A 26,004-nucleotide genomic window follows, 5' to 3' on the forward strand; every position below is an offset into this window, starting at 1 on the left:
AGTCAAAAACAACCCGCCAAAATAGTAGTTTAAGTGTACGAATAAATGGTGTGTTTATAATGTGATAGATTTATTGGACGTCAGTGTACTGTAAAACCTGTTTCCAGCCACAAAAACATGCTGTTTAATTTATCTATATGGGAATTGAACCAATTTTATATTTGGCCACTGCTGCCCCCTAGTGACTATTTGATGTGCTCACATATTGGTCTGCAGTGTTCATAGAAAAAAACAACAGACCTTCTATTTATAATAATATATAATATATATAATTATTATTATGGGAAAATTACAGATTAAGAGTGTGCAATATTTTCAGCCCCTCTAGTTTAATATCCTCCTAGAGAAAGGAAACTACCAACCACACATTTGATAAAAGTATCCTTCCTGTGTATTCTGATCTCAGAGCCAGATAAACCTCACAGGCTCATACTGGTTGAAGTGAGATCAGTGTGTTCTTTCTGTTTAGCAAGCCGTCTGCTCCAAATAGGGATTATTATTGTCATTTAGTCAGTGTTTTTTTATTCTTTTTTGTAAACCTTTTTTATCTGTGTTGACCAGAATGATCCACAATGCTTTTTTATGTTTTTGTTTGACTGCAGGACTAGCAGTGTCCTTTTCTCTCAGGATCCTGGACAAACGTCGGGACTGCAAGCAACCTGTAAGGATTCAATCTTTTGTACGAAGTAAATATAAGAAGCAATCTTGTAAAAGTAAACCGTGGTAAATTCAAAGACACTCTTATCTCGTATGTGTTTTTTTTTCGTTTTTTTTTCAGGGTCTTGATAACTGTACAATTAGTAAGTATACATTTTTTTCATCAAACAAGTTCAACTTCTATCAATATGTTGAGAGTCAAGTGATAATTTTAAATCATTAGCTTTGCATTTGACTGTTTGCAGCCCAAGCATAGTTTTGGTGTATAAATTTGTGTAGGACGATATACTTTTTAATTTTACTTTTATGTGATACATCTGCCCACACACAAAAAATACACATAAGTTAAATATATTAAATGCATTATAATATATGCACCTTTCGCTTAAATGTCAGATGATTGCTCAGAGAAACCTGTGATTGTACCGAGGGGAATGGCTCCTGTTGGTCCAGAATGGGATTCTGAGCATGTTGGCGTGTGGATGGACGAACAAATACCTGTTCCTGTTCTCAATGTGACATGGAAATTAAAGTCTGACAGTAAGAAAATCTAAAATATACTGCTTGTTTTGTTACCCCCAATTTTACTATAAATAAAACCAAACCTTTTTCATTTGTTCTAATGCATCAAATACAGGTTATAGGCCGACCAGTCTTTCTAGTATTATTTCTCTGGTATTAAGTGAAAGCCATTGATTGAAATGTACACTGTCTTCAATTCACAGCAGGTGTATTTAAACTTCTAGGATCAGAGATAAATATCTTGGATCAAAGTACAAATCAAAGTATGTGTGTGCAGCTTTCTTTCAAGATCAACTGTCAGCTGAATCCAGACTACCATAGGGTAAGATTGTAACACACTAGTTATGATATACAACATGCTATATTGATAAACCGTTCGATACAAGTTTCACGTTGATTTATTTTCTTTATTAGTGGAAACTTTCCCTGGACGGAGTTGTGGTCGAGGTTGGCCACACATATGAGGTGTCAGTTATTAATATCCCACGACCTGAGAACCCTGAGATTGATGACAGGATCACAAAGCAAATTACCATCCCTGGTGAGTTTACCTCCAGAACCAGATCTCTGACATCTGCTGGAAAACACAGGCAGAAAGTAATGATGTCAAAAGTTGTGTGAATTGTAAATGTACTGTACAGAGGAGGTTACAAGTTATATTTATTCTATGTTGTGTTCAAGTATAACTCCATTGTGGGTTGATGAAATTATGATAGCATGTTAATTTCACACTCATCACACTATGTCAGCTTTCGAAACTAAACCTTTTCACTCTTATGGGATGATAACCACAGTTCACTGAGTAATATGATACTTCTTTTCAATACAATATAAACTTTAACTTGTTTAATAATTCATATTTACTGTCATGAGCAGAATGTTGTGACGAGAGGATCCAAAAGGCCCAAACGTGTCTTCAAAATGGTACATTTTACATTTCTTGCATTTCAAAAGTATGAATGGATGCAGGTTCATCTCTGTGATTGTTCTTCTCAATGTTTTTTTCATTTCAGGTAGTCTTTGGGATCCTCACATGACGGCTGGTGTGACTGTTGATAGGGAATATAAAAAGTTATCCGTTGTGGTGGGTTTTGAGGCGACAGAGTATTCAGAGAGATACCAAGTCTCCATCCAGAGTCACGGTTTCCATTCAGCGAAGAATGTCTCAAAGGTAATTCACACTGCTTTATGTTATCAGTGAGGCCAGGAATGATTACTGAATGCACAGGGATCTCATTTAATCCCTTTGTTATTTTCACTTTATCAAATAGGAAGCCAGGAAATTGCTGAATGTGACATTTGAGTTGGGTTTGTGGCAGCTCTCACAATGTGAAATTACTTTAACAGTAAGTCCGGCTTTGATTTAAAGTTGATAAAGAAATGTTAATCGTAGAGATACTAAAAGCTCATCTGCTTCTTTTAAAGATTCAGCCATTTTTTATTCGATGCAAGAATAACTGTAGGCGCCATGAGAAAGAAATCAATTACTGCCTGGGTAAGTCCCATTTTTGCCATATATGAATACACACAGTATGGTTGATTCTCAGCAGCCACATGGTACATATCATAAATCAGTGGTTCCCCACCTTCATTTCTTGTTTCCGCTTACAATGTTGACCTTTAAACTTGTCAAATCGTCTGATTATACTCAATGTTTGAAAAGCGCTAAAACAACTGTCTATTCCAAAAAGAAAGTTAATCTATTTTACAGAACATTCTTACTCCTTCTTTCTCACCCCATTTATCATCTTGCGAGTAATTCAAATGAATCTTTTTTTTTTCTTCTTCAGATTATCCACCACGGACTTTCATTACGAAGGCAGCTGTGGGGCTGCTTGTCGTTGGTTGTTATCTTGTGTATTTACTGTGGAGAGCGTCTCATAGAGGTGTGCCTTTTTATCATATATGCGCTGTATTGAAATGAGAAAACGCAGCTTGAATTGATGACAAATCAACTGACCTCACTCTTCTCTCAGATCCCGTGAACACTTCCTCCTCTGATGCCAAAGGACAGCCGGAGGGTTTTCGAGTGAAAGATAGAAGAAGAGTCCTCCTCATCCACTCCCTCGACCACCCCTTGTACAAAAACATTGTTCTCAAGCTGTGTGCCTTCCTGGCCACCAAATGTGGTACTGAGGTGGTCCTGGATCTGCTGGACTCCACCAGACTGGGACTGTTGGGACGCATCCAGTGGCTGGACTGGCACAGAAAACAAATCGAAAGGTCTTCAGATAAGATACTAATCCTGTGCTCACGAGGAGTGCAAGCCAAATGGAGAGCCCTGTGCGGTGACAAAAGTGTGTTCCTGAGAGAGGACGCCCGCTCACCTGTGGGTGACATGCTCAGCCCGGCCCTCAGCCTCATGGTACCCCATTTTATCCGATCCACGTCATTTGAAAAGTACATAGTGGCTTACTTTGACGACGTTTCTTCCGAAGAAGATGTCCCCTCGCCGTTTAACATCACAGTACGATACAAGCTAATGCAACAGTTCGAGGAGCTCTTTTTCAGAATCCTTGACACTGAAAAGCACGAGCCGGGAAGAGTGAATTACATCGAAGGACTTTCAGAGGACGATTACTATCGCTGTCCCTCGGGTAGAGCCCTGCGGGACGCCATAGAGGCTTTCCATGCGTTCCAGCTGGAGCATCCACACTGGTTTGAAGATGAATTACTAGAAAGCTCAGAGCTGGAGGAGGAGGAGACCTATGACGATGCAAGAACAACAACCCCAAACCTCGTCACATATTGTGTTGCTGACTCAACCAAAGTTATCAGTCATGTAGAGACTGAAGAAAGTGGTTTCACTGTGAACAAAACAGGGCTTCAGATTTCAGAAGAGTTCCAAAGGTGTAGGTCAGTTGAGTTAAACCCTGTTTGATAGAATTGCCAAAATACAGAGTGAAATAACCAGTGGATACAAAAATATTAAACTCATATCGGAGAATGACGCCATCAGCAGATATGTGTCAAATGGATGTAGCCGACTGGGATGAATCTACGTAACTTCTCTCCAAACAGTAACAGGTTAAGTGTGAATGGAAAAAAGGAATTGTGTGAAACATTTACACAATCATGGTTTCTTTCACGGTTTAGTTTTTGTATTTCACCATGTATCTTCTCTTCTGTCTATCTACTGTATCCGTTCTGCAGTATTTGTGCATGTAGCATTAATGTAACAAACCACTCAGGAGACGAGTCCAGAGTAGTTCAGAGCACAGAGATCTGTGTTCGATGCTTGTGGGCTGTGTAAACAGGGTTTGGGTCGAAGTTCAGCCTTCTGGCCAAAGTTTGTAGCATTTTTTGATTCACTGGAGAAGGTGAGTTCTGAAACCTCTTTGTGGGACACTTATTTTCTTAATAACCGGCTTATTGAATATAACGTGCTATGTACTGTTAAATATCTCAAAGTCAAAATGTGCGTTTTGATTAAATCGACAATATTTCCACCACAGGTAAATGGTCTCCCTCTTACTTAAATTCATTAATGTTGACAACCCTTTTAGATTGACGCAGCTTTCGGATTTTATTTGTAGTTTGTAGTGTGTTTGCTGAGTTTGAGTTAAGACGTTAATGTTTACTGTTGGTACAATAGCAGTTGTAAATCACTGACTCAAATGTTTGGCTTTTTGCTTTTGGTATCGGATTAGTGAGTGAAAATGTAAGACCTTTCAGCAAAAGAGTGGGAGTGCCTAAATGCAATGAAGTAGGGAGAAAGAAGGTAACAAGACTCCCTCTTTCCTCTGGAATTTGGGTGTCAGTTTCTGAGAGTGGCCCCAAAAAGGGGGGAAGGGGCAGTGGGAATTTGCCCCAACTAACTGGAGCAAAAAAATCTGCACAATGGCTGTGTCCTTTCTGCACTGACAGAAAACACACTGCTGGGTGTTATGCAAGCGGAGAGTCTATTTGGTTTTTCCTTCAAGAACCTGAGGTAATGTTGTTAATCGCTGTTGTATTTCCTATAAAGTTTTTTTTAAAGCGTGGACCAAATATAATTTAAGTTATATATAATTTGTTTTCCAATGAATGAAGGATTCTGCAGGAAGTACGCTTCCTCAAATCAATCCTATAGTCCCTTTACTGCGTTCTTGTTTTCAAAGTATTCTGGAGAACAGTGAAAATCAAGCTTTTATGGAGACATAGTGACATCGTTTTGTTATTCAATGTTGTGGGACTTTAATTTTGGAAACATCAACCACTTAAAATGTAAAGTTTAAAACATAATAAACCATTAAAAAAACAAATCCCAGATTACCAGTATTTGCCTGAGGTCGAGAGGGAGAAGAACTACAACCACTGACCAGGAAACCAGAGCCTCTTGTAGATCTGTCTGCAGCTGCATCAGTGAAAGAAACCTGAACGGCACTTGTTGATTGGAAGAAAAGCGTCAGTTAACACAATTATTTTTCTACACGTAAATTCAAAGGTTTTTATGTTTTCAGAGTTACCCCCTTAGAATCTGAACAGAATGAGGATGCTGAGGAATGTCTCTGCACTCATCCTGAGAAGTGGAATTACAGCCTATCAGAGCAGATTGTGCACAAATGGTAAGTGCATCATCTCATTGTATAATTGTGTCAATCACAAATTGATATGTATAATGATAATGTATGAACCTTGACCTCTTGTCTCAGACAGCCTCTTCAGAGTTCATCCGACTGTGTCCCAGGCGCTGGCAGAAAACAGACCAGTGGTTGCACTGGAGAGCACTATCATCACACATGGCATGCCCTATCCACACAACCTGAGGTATACCCTGTTAAAAGTGTCATTAAGCTCTGATCCCTGCAGCTCACACTTGTTCTAATCATCTGTAATGTGTTATTACAGCACAGCAAAGGATGTGGAGGCCATCGTGAGAGCTGAAGGAGCCACTCCGGCCACAGTTGGAGTGATCGACGGTGAGGTCCGTGTCGGTCTGTCCTCAGAGGAGCTGGACTACCTGGCCCGCTGCAAGAGCTCTCTGAAGGTGTCCCGTCGTGATCTGCCCTACGTCATCAGCAAAGTGAGCCCGCAACACACTCATCTCAACTAGTGGAGGAAGTATTCAGCTCTTCTACTTCAGTAAAAATTCTAAAACCATGCTGTAAAAAATACTACATTACAGGTTAAACCTAGCCTGGCCCTACCAGACCATCGTACTTCATGAAGGGAAATGAAAATTGAGCGGAAGTACCTAAGCGGGCGGTGCCAGGCTAAGTTAAACCTGCGCTTAAAATGTAGGCCTAACTTAAATAAGCATATGTAAGAATAATCAGGAAAATGTTAAGTCAAAGTACAAAATGCAGAAAAATATCGCTGATATGACTTATGTATCATCACATATTATTACTCATGCATTAATGTAAAACATTTTTCATTGTGCTGATTATTTTCTTGATTATCTTAACGTCCAATCGATTAGATGGACGTTAAGTTTGTAAAAAATCTGAAAATAGTGTGACAGTTTCAATTAATTAACAATTTCATAATTTATAAACTGAATGATTTTCATGCAAACATTTTATTTGTTATGTAACTAAAGCTGTCAAATAATTCTATTGGAGTCAAAAGCAGAATAATTCCCTCTTAATTGTAGTGAAGTGGAAGTATAAAGTCGCATGAAAGCAAAATACACAATTAAAGTAGATTTACTTGTAGATCAAACTTGTACCTAAGTAAAGCACTTAATATAGGGTACGGTAGATGGAATACAATTAAAGATGTATAGAAATTATAGAATAAATGTAGGCCTACTTAGTTAAATTGCACCACTGCTAATCTCAAATACAAATCTCCTGATAATCCACTTTTATTACCTGACTATGTATTTAATGTGGGTGTTTGAACGCCCTTGTTTTCTTAGGGACTCTCTGGAGGAACGACTGTGTCAGCCACTATGATAGCAGCACATCGAGCCGGCATCCCTGTGTTTGTCACCGGGGGGATCGGAGGAGTTCACAGAGACGGAGAGAACAGTATGCAGACCGACACTTTGTCCATGAAATGATCTTTAAACAGGCTTAAACAAACATCTATACAAACAAACAAAAACTGACCGCATGTTTTTGGCATCCTGACTATTGGTTATTACAGTCATTAGCATCATGTGAACTTCTTATTTTGAGGCTGTAAAATAGTTGTATCAATCATTTTCCCTCCAGGTCTGGACATCAGTGCAGATCTGACAGAGCTCGGCAGGACTCCCATTGCAGTGGTCTCTGCTGGGGTCAAGTCCATTCTGGACATCGGACGCACCCTTGAGTTCCTTGTAAGAATGTTGAATTTTTCAGAATAATGTTTTCACTGTGCACTGGAAGATCAGATCCTGTGTTTCAGACAAATATGTATTAGCAATCATTTATATATCATATTGGCTTGAAGTGACTTTTTAGTCTTTGTGCGTGCATGCATGTTTGAGAGATTGATGGAAGAGAAAGACAAATACACACTGTTTTGTATCTTTCATTAGGAGACGCAAGGTGTCTGTGTCGCCACTTACGGGGCGCTACAGAGTTTCCCGGCCTTCTTTTCTCCACACAGTGGATTCACTTCTCCGTACCAGGTCTGCAACCCTGAGGAGGCTGCTGAACTCATTGGTATATCAGTATCATTTTGTATTGATGCTTCTCTCGACCCTGAACACACACAGAGGTCAAAATTCAATGTCTACCAACATTTTTATTACTTGTTTCTCTGTAGCAAGCACTCTGTCACTGGGTCTGCAAAGCGGTGTCCTGTTGGCGGTGCCCATCCCAGAGGAGCATGCAGCAGCCGGACAGCAGATAGAAGAAGCCATTCAGGCTGCAGTAGCAGAGGCAAGGTACAGGAAGGCTGTGTGTCTTTGTTATCTATTGTAAATGGACTGTTGAAATCGTCTGAAATTTTTATATAATTTTTTTATTTTTTTATTCTCAGTGCTAAAGGTGTAAGAGGAAGAGATGTGACGCCGTTCATTCTTCAAAAGGTCAACGAGATGACAAAAGGAAAGTCCCTTCAAGCCAGTATCCTCCTGAAAATCTAAATCACTGAGAACTGAAGCCGAGAACATGATCATATCAAATTCTTCGAAAAGAGAAGGCACAACGACAACTGATAAGTGTGTCAGATATTGTTACAAAAGGCAACTGTTGATTATGTTTGACTTACAGTATATTACAAATGAAATGTCCTTAACCGGTTATGTTCTTAGACATTGCACTCATTCATAATAATGCTAAAGTTGGCGGTCAGATAGCCTGCGCACTGTCAAAACATAGGAGTGAGAGAAAGGTTGCAGGCGAAACTCATCATCAGGGAAAACACTCATCAAAATCAGAGATTGTGAGTATAAACACATATGATGGACGTCTTGTCAGTGTCTTGTCTAATATTTACGCATTACCTGTACATTACCCATGATGCTGTGTGTCTTTTACAGGTTGTCATAGGAGGAATAAATGTTGATTTTATTGCAAAAGGAAAAACTAAAACACTTGAAGTAAGTCTAATATATATGTATATCACATCCACACTACTCAAGATCAAGTGAGAACACAGTAAGTAAAACGTGTTGTCTCTTTCAGTTTGGACAGACCAACCCAGGAAGTGTCTGTCAGTCGTTTGGTGGTGTAGGAAGGAACATTGCTGGTGCGTTTCTTTTGATCTGATTATGTGTATGTATCATGCGCATCAAATCGGATTGTATCAATACTCACCTCTTTGCTGCTCTCCTTCAAGATTCTCTGAGTCGATTAGGCCGTAGACCGCTGTTCATCTCAGCTACTGGAGCTGATTCACACAGCGATGCAGTGTTTAACTATTGTAAACATATGGTACGTGGGCATCTGCAGTTGTTTATCACAAATCATGACTGTAATCTATCGACTTAAACTTGTTTTTTTTTGTTGCTTCTGTTAGAACACAAGCGGCGTGGCCCGGCTGGAGGAGCAAAATACAGCAACTTACTGTGTTGTGATCACTGAGAGCGGAGAACTGAGTCTTGGATTGGGAGACATGGACGTTCATCAGCAAATCACAGAGCGATATGTAAGTTTCACTGACAAAGTTAGTAATTTTTTAGCAAAACTAGTCCAAGATTTGTTTTCCAATGCACAATTCAAAAGCATATTAACTATTTAAAAGTATGATCCACAAAGGTTTCATCATATCAAACCTATATTTAGATACTATTTGTGGTTGCCATTTATTTTTCTGTACCAAATAAATGTACTGTATAGGTATTTGCTTTGTCTGTGGCGGCATCCATCATTGGATAGAAAACGACACATGCACAGTACCGGATGAAATTTAAAATACTTGGGCTGGAGCATATGGACATGACAAAAACGTTGTGTGCATGCTTGTAAGTCACGTACAGTATAGTGTTGACAAATCAACCAGAATGGAAATCTGTACTATCTCTAACATACAGTATCTCTCTAGGACTGACTGGATGACATTGGCTTCCAGTGGTTACTTTGAAAAACCTTCATAGTTTGGCTCCTCCACTATGTAATATTTATTAACTCATTATTCTGTACAAAGACCCACTGGGAAATGTAAAGATTTTTTTTCAGGTTTACCTTCTTAAATGTGTACAGTATTTTTGCTCTTTTTATTTTTTCTCTCCCCCATAGATAGTGAACTGAATATTTCTGGCAATTGTGCTTTTTCAAAACCCTTAAAGATGTTACTTTGGCCTTTTGGAAAGCAGTATTTTTTTACTGCTTTCTGACATTTTATAGACCAACAAATATTAATCTAATTTAATCCACATGTCAATCGATAATCCAAGTAAGTGTTTCACCATTCCCTTAATTATTTTTTATGTTTCATGGTATTGTATCGCACGTGCAGCTCTTATTTTGAAGATTTACTTACTTACTTACTTACTTACTTACTTACTTACTTACTTACTTACTTTTACTTTATTCCATCTTTGAATATCTTTGTAAGGTGTCACAGTTTGAGAAGCAGCTTTCATCAGCAACTCTTGTTTGTCTTGATGGAAACATTCCCGTCTCCACCATTGACTACGTCTGTTCCATTGCGGCTAAACACAACTTCAATGGTAAACACAAAGGGAAAGAGGCTCACTAAATAATAATGAATGATTGTGAACTGAAGCTCTCATTGATTTTAACACAATACAACGGATGTGTGCCACAGTTTGGTATGAACCAACAGATCCAGAAAAGGCTTGTAAGCCTTTCCTTTCAGAAGCCTGGAAGTCCCTATCCTATTCATCCCCAAACCTGGCAGAGTTGTGCACCATGAACAGAACACTGGGTCTCCCAACACCTGAAGGTGAACTGTATTTCTTAATAAGTATACAGTAATATAGTTCACTGTGGACTTATTTTGTCTCCTCTGACTCCCTCATAGTCATGACGGTTAGGGTTCTTGTGAAAAATGCAAATAGTGTGCTGATAGCTGAGGATGTGGTTTTGTCTTGTGGGGTTGCAGTTCTGCCGAGTGCTCTCGACGAGTTGCTGAGTGTTGCTGTGGCTCTCTCTCGCCCCCTTCTGGAACATCTTCACTGTCTGGTGGTGACTCTGGGGGAAAATGGGGTGCTGGTGTGCGGCGAGCATGATGCAGGCTCTGTCAACATGCAGCCAACTAAACACAAGAGGGTAAGGCGATCTATATTCAAAGTGAAGATGATTTATATTACAGTGAAAGTTAATTGTTCCCTGTGTGACTGTGTTTGCAGAGGGGGCAGCTGTGTGCTGTCCACTACCCAGCACTGACTGTCACAGCGGAGGAGACAATGAACGTGTCAGGAGCAGGAGATAGGTGCGGAAAATTAACCTGACCTACTTTCTCTTCCCATATCTCTTCCCAAACTTCTTCTGCTTCAGTTTTATCCGCTTTTCATTTCCCTAAACCTCTTTTTCTCACTCACAAAATCAAGCCTGTTCACAAGTGTGACATCCCCGCTCTGCCTTCAGTCTTGCAGGTGCAATAATGGCTGGGATCCTCCAGCGGAGAGACACAGACAGCTGTGTTCGGATGGGGCTCCTGGCTGCACGGATGTCCCTGGGGTCTCCGCACCCCATCGCCCCCGCGCTGACCTTAGAATCGGTGGATCCCGAAAAATTCCACACTGGAACCTGGCCCAAACCCAGCCTCGTGTGGATAGATTAGAAATATTCTCAAATTGTAAACATTGCTGTGAAGATTGTTTTTATAATGCATTGGTTTGTTTGGTTTGATTCGTGATTGGAGGATTACTGTGAGACCAAAGTAAGATCAAATCCAAATTGTATTTGATATATATTGTTGAAATCTTTAATAATAATAAAAATGGGAAGAAGACTGAGGGAAGAAAAACCTGATTCATTATATTATAATAGTGATTTTATAATGATAGAACGCTGGTTCCGTATGGGTGAAGTATTCCTTTAAGCTTACATCAAATTATACCGTTTTTGATGCATTAAAATGTAAAGAGGCAAGGCAAGGCAAGGCAAGTTTATTTATATAGCACAATTCAAACACAAGGCCACTCAAAGTGCTTTACAGGGGCAAGATTAAAATACATAAAACACATTAGAAGACATTTAAAAGCGAATGAAAAGAAGTAAAACATTTAAATAAAATAAAAAGTACAGGTTAAAATGGAAACAGAAAAGTCTTCAGACTCGATTTAAAAGAACTGAGGGTTGCAGCAGACCTCAAGTTTTCTGGGAGTTTGTTCCAGATATTTGGTGCATAAAAACTAAAAGCTGCTTCTCCTCGTTTAGTCCTAACTCTTGGGACTGTAAGTAAACCTGTCCCAGACGACCTAAGGGCTCTGGACGGTTCATAACGTATCAGCAGATCAGTAATGTATTTTGGCGCTAAACCATTTAGTGCTTTATAAACCAACATCAGTATTTTGAAATCAATTCTTTGAGTGACAGGAAGCCAGTGTAAAGACCTCAGAACTGGGGTAATGTGATCCACTTTTTTGTTCCTAGTGAGGACTCGAGCAGCAGCGTTCTGAATTAGCTGAAGCTGTCTTATCGATTTTTTTGGAAGGCCTGCAAGGACACTGTTACAGTAGCCAAGTATACTAAAGATAAATGCATGGACAAGTTTTTCTAAATCTTGCTGAGACATAAGTCCTTTAATTCTTGATATGTTTTTAAGGTGGTAGTATGCTGACTCATTAATTGATTTAATGTGTTTCTTGAAATTCAAGTCGGAGTCTATGACAACACCAAGATTTCTGGCTTGGTGTGTGGTTTCTAGCATAACAGATGTAAGCTGTGCGCTGACTTTTAATTGTTCATCTTTGGCACTAAAGACAATTACTTCAGTTTTGTCGTTGTTTAATTGAAGGAAATTTTGGCACATCCAATCATTGATTTGTTCAATGCACTTACTCAGTGCTTGTATCGGACTGTAGTCTCCTGGTGATATGGTTATGTAAATTTGTGTGTCGTCTGCATAATTATGGTAGCATAATTTGTTCTTATTCATAATCTGAGCTAGTGGGAGCATGTAGATGTTAAACAGAAGAGGCCCAAGAATGGAACCTTGGGGGACCCCGCATTCAATATGTGTCCGCTCAGATGTGAAATTGCCTATTGACACATAGTAGTCTCTGTCCTTTAAGTAGGATTCAAACCAGTTTAGTACAGTTCCAGAGAGTCCAACCCAGTTTGCTAGTCGATCTAGTAATATGCTGTGGTCAACTGTGTCAAAAGCGGCACTGAGATCCAGTAAAACTAAAACAGAACTTTTGCCACTGTCTGTGTTTAAGTGGATGTCATTGAGGACCTTAACCAGAGCAGTCTCAGTGCTGTGGTGTTGTCGAAATCCTGACTGGAAAACATCAAAGCAGTTGTTCAGCTTTTTCAATGATTTTGCTTAAAAATGGTAGGTTAGATATGGGCCTATAATTGTTCATGAGCGATGTATCTAGATTGTTCTTTTTTAGGAGTGGCTTGATGACTGCTGTTTTCAGGGCCTGTGGGAATACACCAGTGCGAAGGGACATGTTGACAATTTGTAGAACATCTGAGGCCATACAGCTAAAAACAGTTTTAAAGAAGCCTGTGGGAAGAATGTCAAGGCTACAGGAGGAGGAGTTCAGGTGTTGTATAATGTCCTCCAGGTTTTTGTGGTTTATCAGATAAAATTGTGTCATTGCATTTGGATTGATTTTAAGTGGGCATAGCGATGACACATATGCTGAACTTTGTATTGATGCAGTCTAATTTTGTGAATTTTCTCAGTAAAGAAGGAGGCAAATTCATTGCAGGCCTTATACTGTTACCTTATACAAGAGCATTATACTGTTGTAGCTGCAGGTCAAGGTGGAGCTTATTTAAGTTACTTCATATAGGCCTACTAGTGTGTTGTGTAACTAGTAATAATCTTTATGATAAACTGTTCCATGTTTTGTATTTAAAATCAGTCTACAAAGTGCCTTCAATCGAAAGCTCTTAATAAATATGTTAAGTCTCAATAGCAGAATTTAATCAGACTTTATTAATATTACACCTTCACAAGTAAAAAGGTAACACTTTGTGAGTCACACAATACAACAATAGCAATAACTCCCCTTCCATTCACAGTCAATGACTTTGAAATAAATAAATAGGCTTTAACATTTAACAAAAATATAAATCAATAAAAACACATCATTTATACAGAAGTTGTCAGTAAAATTAAACAGAAATCAGTAAATATATACAATTAAATATATACATTTTGAATAGTAGCCTGGAAATAACTCAAAAATGTAGTGCGATACATGGACGTCTAGCGTGTGCGTGTCATAGGTGCGTGTACCAAAAGTTCTGGATTTAAGCCGCCGAAGACTCCGTTTCCCACAAAGCATCAGTTCTTATGCGCAGACTCAGTTGTAATGAACACTTGCCCCATTCCCTCCTCCCTACTTTAATGCTAGCTAAGATGGTGGTTAGAGCGTAAATTGTCTCTACATTTCCAAGAAAAGAAAGGGGGCAAAACATCTTTATAGCCTTTTTTAATTAAAACAGAACAACACTGCTACGGTTCGTCTTACATGACTGTTAGTAGAAATCCAGACATTTCAGATATATTGGCTTGCTGTCCCCGCCCAATTTGGTGTGACTCCCTTGGAGAGGAATCCTAAGCTAAATACGGACAGGGTGAGTAGCGCTAACGTTAGCTCACACTCTGCCTCAATAAATAAAGGACAGTGGTGTCTGTGACGACTTAACTTAGTATCATCAAGCGTGTTGGATCACTGTTGGGGTAATATTGGTGTCATAAGGGCAGTGTCATTTGTTTGTGATGCCAAAAACTTGCTCCCAGTTCAGCGTTAGCTCGAGCAGGCCGCGTCGTACGTTTTAATGTAGCATGTTAGCTGTGGCGAAGCTAGCGGTTAGCAACAAGCAAGCTGTCAGTTAACATGTAGGCGAGACTGTAACGTTATTGTGTCTCGTCATTATCAAGTTAATATCCCTCCCTATGTGTTTTTTTTGTGTGTGGTTTACTTTACAATCGCCCCTGGACTGTCGCTGTTTGATGAAACCGGCTTCTTTTACCAATTGGCGGCTAATGTTAGCTTAGCCTAACGTTAGTCAAATAACATCTGTCATAATGTACGATCCAGAAAAGAGCGAGAGCAGCTAAAGTTACAAGCCTGGCTAACTGTGTATCTTTGCTTCATACGCGGTTTGACCAATCAGCTGATATCTGCAGGTGAAGCAGCGACACCAGGACTCCTGTACGTGTTAAATTGCTGCCAAGTATTATATGACATGTTGGCACTTCTCTGTTATCGTCTATTTCAACCACACTGTGTTGGGTTTTTACCAATCCGGGATTGTCGTTGACTTCTCCTGCTGGAAGCAGTGTTGTCACGTAGTACATTTTGTAGGTTCATTTGTAAATAAACGTCCATCGTGCCGCTGTGTGTACTAGCACTGTCAACATCCAAAGTATCACTTTAACAGGAGGAATGCTGTTTTTGGCGTTTTCTTATGATGAACAGTGTTTGTATAAGGCATTATACCTAGTTAAGTCTGATTCAAAGTCCTGCAGTAACTAAAATCTTGGAGGTTTTAATGTTTAATTTTGTTGAGACTGTTTCAGAGGCCTTGATTAATCACAAAATCCCATAGCCCCTGGTAACATCTTTAATTTCAACAGCTAATAACTATAATATATTCAATTTGCAATCAATATTAAAACCACTAAAAATGTACATTTAAGAACTAAGACCGGGAATTTTTCTATGAATTTGTTTTCACAAGACTTGAGCGATGCATTTGATTATCAAAACACATGCAGAATTAATATCTATAGATTTGACTTATTTGTTTCAGTGCTGTGAAGTTCTGAGAGCAGTTTGGGAAATTCAATCTAGCCTCAATGGTATCAGCATCACATTCAACACATCAACAGAACAATGAAATTTGCAAGTGCCGCAAACTACAGCCTCCAAAAGGACCATAAAGTTGAATTAACACCACACTGTCTCATCAGGAGCTTAACATTATACCTGTCATCAAAGTAAGATGTATGATGTAATATGTATGTACTGCTGTAGTGTAACTAGGTGGACCTATTAAACTGGCATCTGAGTGTAGTGTTTCCTTTGCTGCTGAATAGGTCAAACTCAGCCTGAAAGCTACTGTATGACCTTGGTCTTCATAAAGTCGGTTTCAGATGCTACACTAACCCGCTACTGAGTGTTTGTGTATGAGGCCAACAAGCTCTGTTAGCAGGAAGAATTTGAATTTGTTTGGGTTTGTGTTGTTTTCAATGATGTCATCATGTCGTAGTTCTCATACTTTGTCATTTTTTTCTCAGCCCTGTGCTCTGTGACCAGCTTCCACACTGACCCTCGCCACGCCATAGGATGTCCCACAGCCCTGAGATGAAGGACGACCCCATGGAGTGCCCTCTGTGCATGGAGCCGCTGGAGATTGACGACGTCAACTTCTTCCCCTGCACCTGCGGCTATCAGATCTGCCGCTTCTGTTGGCACCGCATCCGCACAGACGAGAACGGCCTGTGCCCCGCCTGCAGAAAGGTGAGGAGGAGATGAGTTGGACACGACGGCACAAACTCTCCACCGTCCTCCTTAAGTTGCTTGTTAGTTAAAACCTTGTCAGGTCATGTTATTGTTTACAGCCTCAGCAGTTAGGCTGGTGATGCTTGTTGAACGACCATATTGACATTTAAAGGCCTCAGTTAACCACCATCTTTTACAAAACAACATCATTTTCTAACTAGAGGATGGTGGATGTCTCAGTTTGTAACTTAAAAGTTTGTGTTTGTGTGTAGCCATACCCAGAGGACCCGGCTGTGTACAAGCCTCTGTCACAGGAGGAAATCCAAAGGATAAAGAACGAGAAGAAGCAGAAACAGAATGAGAAGAAGCAGAAGGTGACAGAAAACCGGAAGCATCTGGCCAGTGTCAGAGTGGTCCAGAGAAACCTGGTGTTTGTGGTGGGGCTCTCGCAGCGACTCGCTGACCCGGAGGTGAGTGCATTGACTTCTGCTACCTATGTTTTGGTATTTCATCTGACAAACTGAAGCCACCAGCTGCAAAAAAAAAATATATACTACTTTGAATGCACATTTAAAGATCTGACTGTTAAATCTCCCTCTCAAATCACCCAAAGCTTTGTGGTAACTCATATATTTGTTCTTTGTTGTTTTGCCACAGGTCCTAAAACGACCAGAGTATTTTGGGAGGTTTGGGAAAATCCATAAAGTGGTCATCAACAATAGCACATCTTACGCCGGTTCACAGGTAGGTATATTGGCATTGACGAGAACTTAAAACATTTATTTTTTTAATTGAAGAAGCATTTGTCTTTTAAGCAGGAAAATTGAACAATGTGTTGTTTACAATTGCACACATATCAAGATTATTATTTTTAAATAGCATATGTTATATTCAGTTACTTATAGTATTCACTCATTTATCACTATTTTTAGTATTTAATATAGTTTTATAAATAGTTATAATTGTTTGGGGCTGACAAGTTAACTGATTACACCTGTAAGCTCAGTGGAAAAACTTGGTTATCGCAGCCCTCGACAAACACAGTGTAAACAGAATAATACAGCCACAGAAGATCTGTTTGACTTGTTTGTTGACTTAAATTGGTTGTTGTTTCAGGGGCCCAGTGCCAGCGCTTATGTCACTTACATCCGCTCCGAAGATGCTCTAAGAGCAATACAGTGTGTGAACAACGTGGTGGTTGATGGCAGAACACTCAAGGTGAGAAGTATACCCTGATGGTTTAGCTCAGCACTTTGACTTATATTTTTATATAGTTTTATTTGCATACATTTCCTGTGATTACTTTGTTCTATATTCATATCCTCTATGTAAAGCTTAAACACCATTATGACACAACTTGTAAATAAAAATAGTAAGATTAAAATTAAGAGACCTAACCCTGAGCTTCTCTGTCTATTACAGGCTTCTTTAGGCACAACAAAGTACTGCAGTTACTTCCTTAAAAGTATGCAGTGTCCCAAACCTGACTGTATGTATCTACATGAGCTGGGGGATGAAGCAGCAAGCTTTACTAAAGAGGAGATGCAGGTAAAATGGTTGTTTCTTTCTCTTCCAGAAATAGAAAATAATAAAATATCTCTTTATTGTCCACCAGGGTGGAAATTTGTCTTTGGCTCAACAGCCGAACCAGACATAAAACAGTGCTGCAAAACGATTCAAGACAGCAAGGTTTAACCAAACAAGTTTAGCAGACATAAAACATTTAGAACAGGTAAAACAGACAAAACGTTATGAAGTAGTCAGTCTGGGGCTTGCATCCTATCGGTCACTTGTTGAGTTAATTATATTGATTGCACTTGGAATAAAGGATTTTTAAAGATATTTTTAGTAACCAGAGGGGAAATTTTGCTTTAAATGTTGATCGCGGTTTGTGCTTTGTGTGCGTGTGAACAAAAGGATTAACGTGGACTTGCGTGGTGATATTTGTTTTCAGGCGGGGAAACATCAAGAGTATGAGCAGAAACTCCTCCAAGACCTCTATAAAATTAACCCTAGCTTTCTACAACCTCCGGCATGTGGGACAGAGAAGTCAAAGAGTAAATCCAACTCCACTCAGAGGTTTGTTTATTTAAGTGATTTTCTTCCTCTTAATACTTCCACAGCGCAACTTTATTATTGTGCCAAGCTTGATCTTTTTTCCCTTCTTTTTCTCTGTTATTTCTGCTTTGTATGAGAAGCACCAGTAGCAATGGTAAAGATGGGTGGCCGACACTGTCAGGACATAGCAAACTGGCCAATGGGCTTTCAGAGGACCGCAAGTCTCCTCCATTGCTAGACTATCTAGACCAAGAAGTTAATGCTTCAGATGGGCTAGACACAGATCTGGGTCTTGGTCAGTGTGCTGCCCTGTCCCCCTTCTCTTCTAACTGCGACAGTAACAGGTAATACCGACTTCTCTTAAACAAAATGCGTAAACGTTTCCAAGCGTGTTTTTGTTTTAACCGTATCTAAATTTGTCTCCCTGTAGTCCAAGTGACAAACCTCCTGAGTCGATTGGAATGGTGAATGGAGAGACTTTACAACAGGTAATAAGACCTGGACTTGACTCCTGTTTATTTTAGTTCCAAATAAATGGTCTGTGAAGGACAATCTCTAAAGTATCTGTCTCTCTCTCTGTCTCTCTGTCTCTCCCTCTCTCCCCCCCCAGATGCCCACCAGTGACTCCCCCTCCCCTCCCCCGGGTCTAACCAAGCCCAGCCTGGTGGTCCCCATCAGTGTGTCAGACCTCACAGCCCGTTCGCCTTTCGAGGGCGCGGCAGCTGAGTCCCAGTCGCTCTTTTCAGACAACAGCAACTTCAGACATCCTAACCCTCTCCCCGCAGGCCTGCCCCCCTTCCCCAGCTCCCCTCGCGGCAGTTCAGACTGGCCCATGACTCCTGAACCACACAGCCTCTTCACATCAGGTACAATGGAGATTAAACTATTTAGTCGTGTTTGTATTTCTTAAGTACCTGATTGATCTTCAGCTGCTTTATTGTGACTATTTCTGTTGATAAGATGATCCTTTACAAGTCCCACAGTGGGCAAAAAAAACAAAAGCATCGGTAAAGATGCAAATATAATAACCTTTGATGTAAACAGTAAAAAATCTGACACTAAAAAATGAACTGCAAAAAATGCAAGTTAACAGTATAACAGTGGTTTGTCATTAATTTAGTCATTGCCAACTGCCCAGAATAATAAAACCAGCAAAATGTTTGTGACACAACTTCTTGACTCATCTGCTAAGAGGTTGGTGCCCCCCATCCGTTTGCTTGGGACCAAGTTAAAATTTAATCCGAGTGTTTTTTTATTGGAAATGAGCTGTCATTAGTCATGACTGAATGATGCATTTCTGTCATGTCTGTGTTGACAAGTTTGTGGTAAAAGAAGTACTAACAATTTTTGGGGAAGAGAGTTTGAGGTTTTAGAAGATCCATCTGAGGAAGAATATGATTATGGGGAATAAAGTTTGAGTGTTGATTTTAAATCAAAAATATAATAATAATTAACAGCTGCTTTAGGGAAAGAAAGAAAAAAACAATAGAAGCAAACACAAATTAAAAAAAAACATCAGAGGCGTATCTCATCTCAGTGTTTCAAAGTCTGGAGGGCTCCAACTGCAGAGGCCCCTTCGTCATCACTTAGTCAGAGAAATCCTTTTTGGCCAGTCGACCTTTTTTCTCACGTCACAAGGACGGCACTAACTTGTCCCTGTTCTGTCTTTTTCCCTCACAGACACAATACCAGTGTCTTCTTCCACGGACTGGCAGGCGGCGTTCGGCTTCGGCTCATCCAGCAAACAGCAGCAGGACGACGATCTGGGCTTCGACCCCTTCGACGTCACGCGCAAGGCCCTGGCCGACCTGATCGAGAAGGAGCTATCGGTGCAGGACCAGAGCCCCCTGTCCCCGGGGCCCTTCCACCAGGGCAGCAACCACCACATGGCGGGGCTCCCCAACCCCAGCACTTCTCACCACTTCCCCAGCGGCCTGCCACGCCTCCCCCAGCTCCACCACAGAGCCATCTACAGCTCCTTCAGTTTCCCCGGCAGTCAGAACAGCCAGGCCAGTCAGCAGCAGCAGCAACAACAACAGCAGCAGCACCAACAGCAGGCCTCCAGACACCCGTGGATGGGCGTCCCCACGCGAAATAACCTCACACACTTGAACCACTCAGCCAGTGCTGCCTCACACAGTAATTTCCTGGACCTGAATCTGCCCCCTCAGCACAACACAGGGCTGGGAGGGATCCCCATCTCAGGTACCAGAAACATGTGTCACCATGGCACCTTTTCTGTGGGGAGCCGACCATGTTATATCAAGAGATCAGATGTTTTACTTAATCATGCTTGTTAATTACACACCGTATGTGCCACTGCCAGGTAGCATCGTGATACTTTGTTTTGATTAGAGTTTATTGACCCTACAGGGGAAACTGTCAGTTGCAGTTCTACAGCCGACCACTAGGCTGTGATCAAGACAGCTGAGGAACTGACGTGTCTTTTCTCCTCTCCCCCACAGAAAACAGTGGCTCTATAGACGGCCTAAATGTGAAAGAGTGGCAGGACGGGTTGAGAGCTCTCCTGCCCAACATCAATATCAACTTCGGGGGCCTCCCAAACTCCTCTTCTTCTTCATCCTCCTCATCCTCCAACAGTGTTAACCACATCGGTGGGCCGGCGGGGCCAGCGGGCATCACACACAGCCTGAGCTGGGACAGCACAGCCAGTTGGATGGACCCTGCTATAATCACAGGTAGAAAGTACCTTGGATGATTTCGTAATTAGTTTGATGATTATTTGGATATTTGATATTTGATTCATTGTTTAGTCATTTATAAAGATAAAAATAAATTTCTGGTTCCCACTTCGGTTTTATACCATCATAGATTTACTTTGGGCTGCAGCAAACCTTTCTGCTTTCCACTTATCTTAATTAATTATTATGAAAACGTGTGAAAAGCTTATCACTCTTTAATTTGGACACTCAGTATACTTTTGTACTACCAACAATAAATTCTCCCATTGAAGAAGCTGGAACCATGAAAAGTTTGATAGTTTTGTTAGTTAATTAATCGACTTATCCATTCAGCTTGACATTGCACTTGGATTTGAACTTGATCAGACAAAACAAATATTTTAAAGATTTATCGTGGCATTTCTCACAATTCTCTGACTTTCACAGAACAATAAATATAGAAAAAATTCTGGAGGAGAATGATTGATAAAAACAATTCTCAGCTTCTTGCCTCATTACACTAGAGAGCAACTGAGTTTATTTATTAATTAGAAACCTGTTATGGAAAAAATAATGGTAATCTCTTACAATTGTATTGTAGGGTTAGCCTTTGAAATAACAATTTTAAATTCTCTTCTCCAATGCTTACATCATGATTTAATTGTCCAATAATATTCTTAATCAATGGATTCATGTCATGAGCTCAAAGAGAAATATTACATTACTGGACTGGCATGACACAGGAATGTTTCTCTGATTGGTACAGGACCAAACGTGACTTCATCCGAAAACAAAATGTGAAAAAATAGTTCTTGATGAAGACTGAGTAGAAACGCATTAGCTCTAACCACCCCCAGAAAAGGACCTGGGGCCTCATTTATAAAGGTGTGCGTAGAAACCTTACCAAATCATTGCGTTTGCACAAAGACAAGAATGTGCTGCGCAAAAAAAAAGTTGAGATTTATAAAACTGTGCGGCGCACTGTTGCACGCAATCCTCCCTTTATAATTACCCACCTGCGGTGAATTGTGCGCAGACGATCTCTGCACCGTGTCCTCCCACTTCACTTCCCAGTTTCATCCCACAATCGTCCATACATGGCGAATGCTAAATAGCTCCAGAATATGATGACGCTCTTAATAAGCACGACATTTTGACTGACATGATGAAAAAAGGGAGGCAACCGGCCGCAAAGAAAGCGACTGGGAAGGAAGAAAGCCCGTGACACACAAACACACACACCCGGGCGCTTATCACATATCATGATTGGCACAGATGTTATAGTCTTTGTAAAGCAGTTTCGCCCAACTTTGTACTGTATGAAATATCACGTATTTGCGTGTCTGTAGTAGCCTACTATATGTAGGCCTATATAAAATATGTTGTCACAAGTGAAATAATGCCAATAGTCTATTCCAGAGCATTGTTTTCTTTCTGTGAGATCCACACATTTCCAACAACGCCAGATTATAGTTTAATCTTCCAGGTAGAATTGTTATGGGAAAGAGATGCATGTAGGCTAATAATTAGCTAAATTCACAACATGATTTTATCTAACGAAATATACAGTTTTAATTAATATTTGTTGGCCTTAACTTGGTAAAAAACTACTTTTACACAGGGCCTAAAAGATTCTTTGCTCTCGCGCTGGCCTCTCACGGACACAACTCCCGACGTATATGATATTATTACAGAGTAGCTCTATACGATTCAATTTATAAAATAGAACCAAAACATGTAGACCTACTTGATAAGTAATTCAACCTACATCACAACTGCATGCCATAGACTACAGTAGCCTATATTCGCAACTATAGGTAAGCTTATACTTTGCCTTATACATTTTATTGACTAAATATATTGGGTGCCAAGCATTTCACAGTCATTTGTCTGTGTTTTTCCGATGACTGCAGCTTTATTTCGTGGTGTTGCCGCTGAGTGTCGCTGATTCCCCGAGTCTGGAAAACCTTGCGGGAGCTCTACGCACGGTCGAAAGTTGGCGTGGGAATACGCACACTTCTCCGCAAATAATTTCTTTATAAATACCACCGGTTTGCCACCGCACGTTTGACCGCACATTTCTGCCGTCTACGCAAGGTTTTTGTGCGCAGCAAGCTTTATAAATGAGGCCCCTGGTCCCAAAAGCGTGTAGAGAAGGGCCAATACCATGTAGTGGAAAAGCGCTATTAATGTCCATTTCCTTACACATTTTAACCCAGAAATCATTAATGAGAGGGCATGCATGCACAAACTTTAACTAAACCTAATGAGAATTATTTGTTGAAAAGTTTATCTTCCTCCTATTTATTCCGTGACCTGCTTACTCCCCTCCAATGCAGGCATCCCGGCCTCGGCAGGCAACAGTTTAGACTGTCTCCAGGACGACAACCCACCACACTGGCTGAAGTCCCTGCAGGCGCTCACAGAGATGGACGGCCCGGTGGGCTCAGCGGTGTCCACTCCCCAGCCCCTCCACAGCGGCCTCCTGGACGCCCGGCTCCCCCTGCACCACAGAGGCGCCGGGGGCTGGGCTCCGTACATGGCCCCTCCTACAGCCAACCCCAGCCAGTTCCACTCCCCTCCCCCAGGCTTCCAGACCGCCTTCAGACCCCCGGGACAGCCCGCCACAGAGCTGCTACAGAGTGCCGCTGTGGACCGCCACTGAACACACAGACTACAGCAGACACCCCATCCATTCCCCCCCCACTATCACTTTATACCCAGTCATCCTGTACCCTCCCCTTCCTCCCTTCCTCCCTTCCCCTCCCCTCCCTCCCCCAATGCAATACACACCAATCTGCAGAGTATGAAAAATTATTAACAAAAGTAACAAACGTGCTTTCTTCTTTTTCTCTTCCTCCTTCCTTTTTGTCTAATCCAAAAAAAGCCTGTTTGTTTTTGTTTGTGGCACATAAGTTATTACCCCTTTGTCTGTTACCATCACCACTCCTTACATGTAGTTTCTGGGCAAAACACGGGGTTAATTGTGTAGCTCACAAGAAATGGAGAGCACAAAAAACGGTAGAGCGTCGAAACGCCCAGTGGCGTCGCAAGAGTTAACTCTACAAACTGGCAAGGAAACAAATTAGGTGAAGTGAGGTATTTTTATTAAAAAAAGTTAACTAATGATTAAGCATGAACAACGTATGTGTTTTTGACAGTTGAAATCACGATTCGTTATTTCGAGGAATGAAGCAAGCTGTGAATCTGCTCGTGAAGCTTTGCCCCAAAGACCCTTGTACCTCCCCACTTTAACAGGAGACTGTGAAACGGTTAACCAATACAGCTGAGTTGATGAAGGCGGAGTGAGAGAGAGAAAAAGGGGTCTTCACTAAGCCTTTTTTGTTTTTGAGAGTGGTTTTTAAAAAATGTTTAAAAAAAGAAGCTGAGGTTTGGTTAGCAGAGAGTGAATGCATACGACACAGTAGAGTTCAGGGGAACAGGCTATGCATGGGGCTCCCTGTTAGGTAGGGACACAAATGGCCTGCTTCAGAGGCCACTTGGCCGCATATTCCCTCCCATTGGGCCCGTCCTACTGGAGGGAAAATTTTGCTGAACCTCTGTATCAGAGGATAGAGCACTGCCTAACTGCAGGGAGCCAAGGCTTTGGGAGATGGTGGCACACATCCTGAGCACTAGGGTTAGGCTAGACTCTTACTCACAGTGCCACTGTGTGGTACCTACAGTAGCTAGCCATAACACGGACAGCCACCAAGTAGATGCGACGATGGATGAGGAAATGTCAAAAAAATACTTATGAGGGTAGCAAAAGGGTCAACGGGTACCTTTTGGTCAACCCACGAGGGCTCAAACAAGGCCTTAAAATGGACAGATGAGAGAAAGGAGCTTGAGTGATTTGAAGAGGGAGTCTAGCGTCAGTTATTGCTGAGAAATATGCAATGTTGTATGTGACTCTGGCAACTGTATGCGAGTGTGTTCCACAAAGGAATGTGCTGCCAGTCAAAAAACAAGTACTGTAGTAGTGATTTAAGGAGCTCTCTGCCTTTTAGGTTTTGAGATCAACCTCTCCGACCACCTCCTTTTTTTCTTTTTGAAGTCTTAATTTTGATCCGTGTTTGCGCGCTCTCTCCCTCTCTTACCCACCTCCACCTTCTCCACCCCCCCATCCCCTCCTGCTGTTCCCTATTTAACAGTATTCACACAAATGAACAAACTCATCCAGGAGAAAAACCAACACAGTCATACAATGGGTTTTAACGTGATGTTGCGAGAAAAAAAACTAAAAACAAAATTGAGGCGCTTAAAGGAAGTGAACTGTCCTCTGCAGGTCTGGAAAAATGAACCTTAAATAAAACTGAAAACTCAAGAGCTGGTGTTTGTCTGCTGTTGTGTTTGAACACTTCATACAAACATGTGTACTTGTAACTATTTAAAACTTTAAAAGTACTCGCCGCCATACTGAATATAACTGTTCTTCAGGAAGGTCACTAGAAATCACTTGGTTGGTTGTTCCAATGTCTTCCACTAGGGGGCGGCTCACTTTCTGTCAGTGATGTAGCTCTGCAGTCAAACTTCAGTTGAGCACAGCACAAGGTTACACAGAATGACTGATTCTACCATTTTTAAGATACATCATGTTTAACTCCAGTAGGTAACCATTTCAACAGCTCTAGGTATTTGTCCCGTTTGAAATGATTAAATGCAGCTATCATGCAGATACGACTGAGGAGTTATCACATTTTTCCACTGCCCTATGTTGTTTGTCTTTTTCAGTGTAGTTGCACTGCTGGGAGCAGAGCATGTGTGCACATTTTGCAGCTCTGCATTCTCCCCGGACAATGCAGCAGTAGATACCTACAGCAAATACCTTTTTTATTTATTTATTTTGTCTTCTAACAGACATAGAGATGAACACAGTTCATACACACAACATACAGTCAGTTGCTTCACTATTTATACAATTAGATATATCTTTTACGTCATTAATAGACTATGTGAAACTGACACGTGATTTGATGTGACATTGTTTAGTCTTTGCAGTGCCCAGAAAGCTAATCCAAAGTTAGACCTATGATTATTCACATTATCATTATATTTTTCAATTAATTAATCATTTTCTCCAGGGCTTTGGGGGAATGTAAACAGGAAGTTTACTTTAATGTTGCC

At 40.8% G+C, this 26,004-nt stretch overlaps 3 protein-coding genes across 4 annotated transcripts; all 3 read left to right on the forward strand.

Moving 5' to 3' along the window:
• Window positions 1-1,444: 1,444 nt before the first annotated feature.
• Window positions 1,445-4,060, forward strand: LOC307251218 (interleukin-17 receptor A; the record flags this gene model as incomplete). The annotated part of the gene is made up of 7 exons (XM_080028539.1): window positions 1,445-1,501; window positions 1,594-1,720; window positions 2,193-2,350; window positions 2,451-2,525; window positions 2,605-2,674; window positions 2,970-3,065; window positions 3,156-4,060. 7 exons carry the CDS (start codon window positions 1,445-1,447, stop codon window positions 4,058-4,060), a joined length of 1,488 nt encoding a protein of 495 aa, XP_079884665.1.
• A 1,587-nt stretch (window positions 4,061-5,647) lies between these two features.
• Window positions 5,648-11,286, forward strand: LOC307251219 (uncharacterized protein; the record flags this gene model as incomplete). The annotated part of the gene is made up of 18 exons (XM_080028540.1): window positions 5,648-5,726; window positions 5,814-5,928; window positions 6,010-6,184; window positions 7,025-7,136; window positions 7,323-7,429; window positions 7,631-7,757; window positions 7,861-7,981; window positions 8,077-8,162; window positions 8,351-8,481; window positions 8,579-8,638; window positions 8,724-8,787; window positions 8,878-8,972; window positions 9,058-9,186; window positions 10,096-10,210; window positions 10,309-10,446; window positions 10,606-10,772; window positions 10,853-10,935; window positions 11,091-11,286. The coding sequence occupies 18 exons, from the start codon at window positions 5,648-5,650 to the stop codon at window positions 11,284-11,286; spliced, it is 2,100 nt and encodes a 699-aa protein (XP_079884666.1).
• A 2,763-nt stretch (window positions 11,287-14,049) lies between these two features.
• On the forward strand, window positions 14,050-25,516 carry cnot4a (CCR4-NOT transcription complex, subunit 4a). Of its 2 annotated transcripts, none has more exons than XM_080028221.1 (13): window positions 14,050-14,264; window positions 15,934-16,156; window positions 16,411-16,608; window positions 16,796-16,882; window positions 17,255-17,356; window positions 17,561-17,686; window positions 18,093-18,217; window positions 18,337-18,540; window positions 18,627-18,684; window positions 18,807-19,062; window positions 19,877-20,401; window positions 20,662-20,895; window positions 23,217-25,516. In XM_080028221.1, exons 2-13 carry the CDS (start codon window positions 15,983-15,985, stop codon window positions 23,540-23,542), a joined length of 2,415 nt encoding a protein of 804 aa, XP_079884347.1. In that variant the 5' UTR covers window positions 14,050-14,264; window positions 15,934-15,982; the 3' UTR covers window positions 23,543-25,516. The 2 variants fall into 2 exon arrangements, with proteins under 2 accessions (XP_079884347.1, XP_079884348.1); XM_080028222.1 differs by having other exon boundaries at window positions 23,235-25,516.
• The last annotated feature ends 488 nt before the right edge of the window (window positions 25,517-26,004 follow it).

This window comes from Ammodytes marinus (assembly GCF_949987685.1).
Source record: "Ammodytes marinus genome assembly, chromosome: 5".
Classification (NCBI taxonomy): domain Eukaryota; kingdom Metazoa; phylum Chordata; class Actinopteri; order Uranoscopiformes; family Ammodytidae; genus Ammodytes; species Ammodytes marinus.

What these genes read in the sequence shown, in the direction of transcription:
- cnot4a (XM_080028221.1), top strand. Translation starts at nt 15,983, where the DNA reads ATGTCCCACAGCCCTGAGATGAAGGACGACCCCATGGAGTGCCCTCTG. An exon ending in TTGATGGCAGAACACTCAAG is followed by an intron (nt 17,357 to 17,560) that starts GTGAGAAGTATA and finishes TGTCTATTACAG; the next exon opens with GCTTCTTTAGGCACAACAAA. An exon ending in GGACCCTGCTATAATCACAG is followed by an intron (nt 20,896 to 23,216) that starts GTAGAAAGTACC and finishes CCTCCAATGCAG; the next exon opens with GCATCCCGGCCTCGGCAGGC.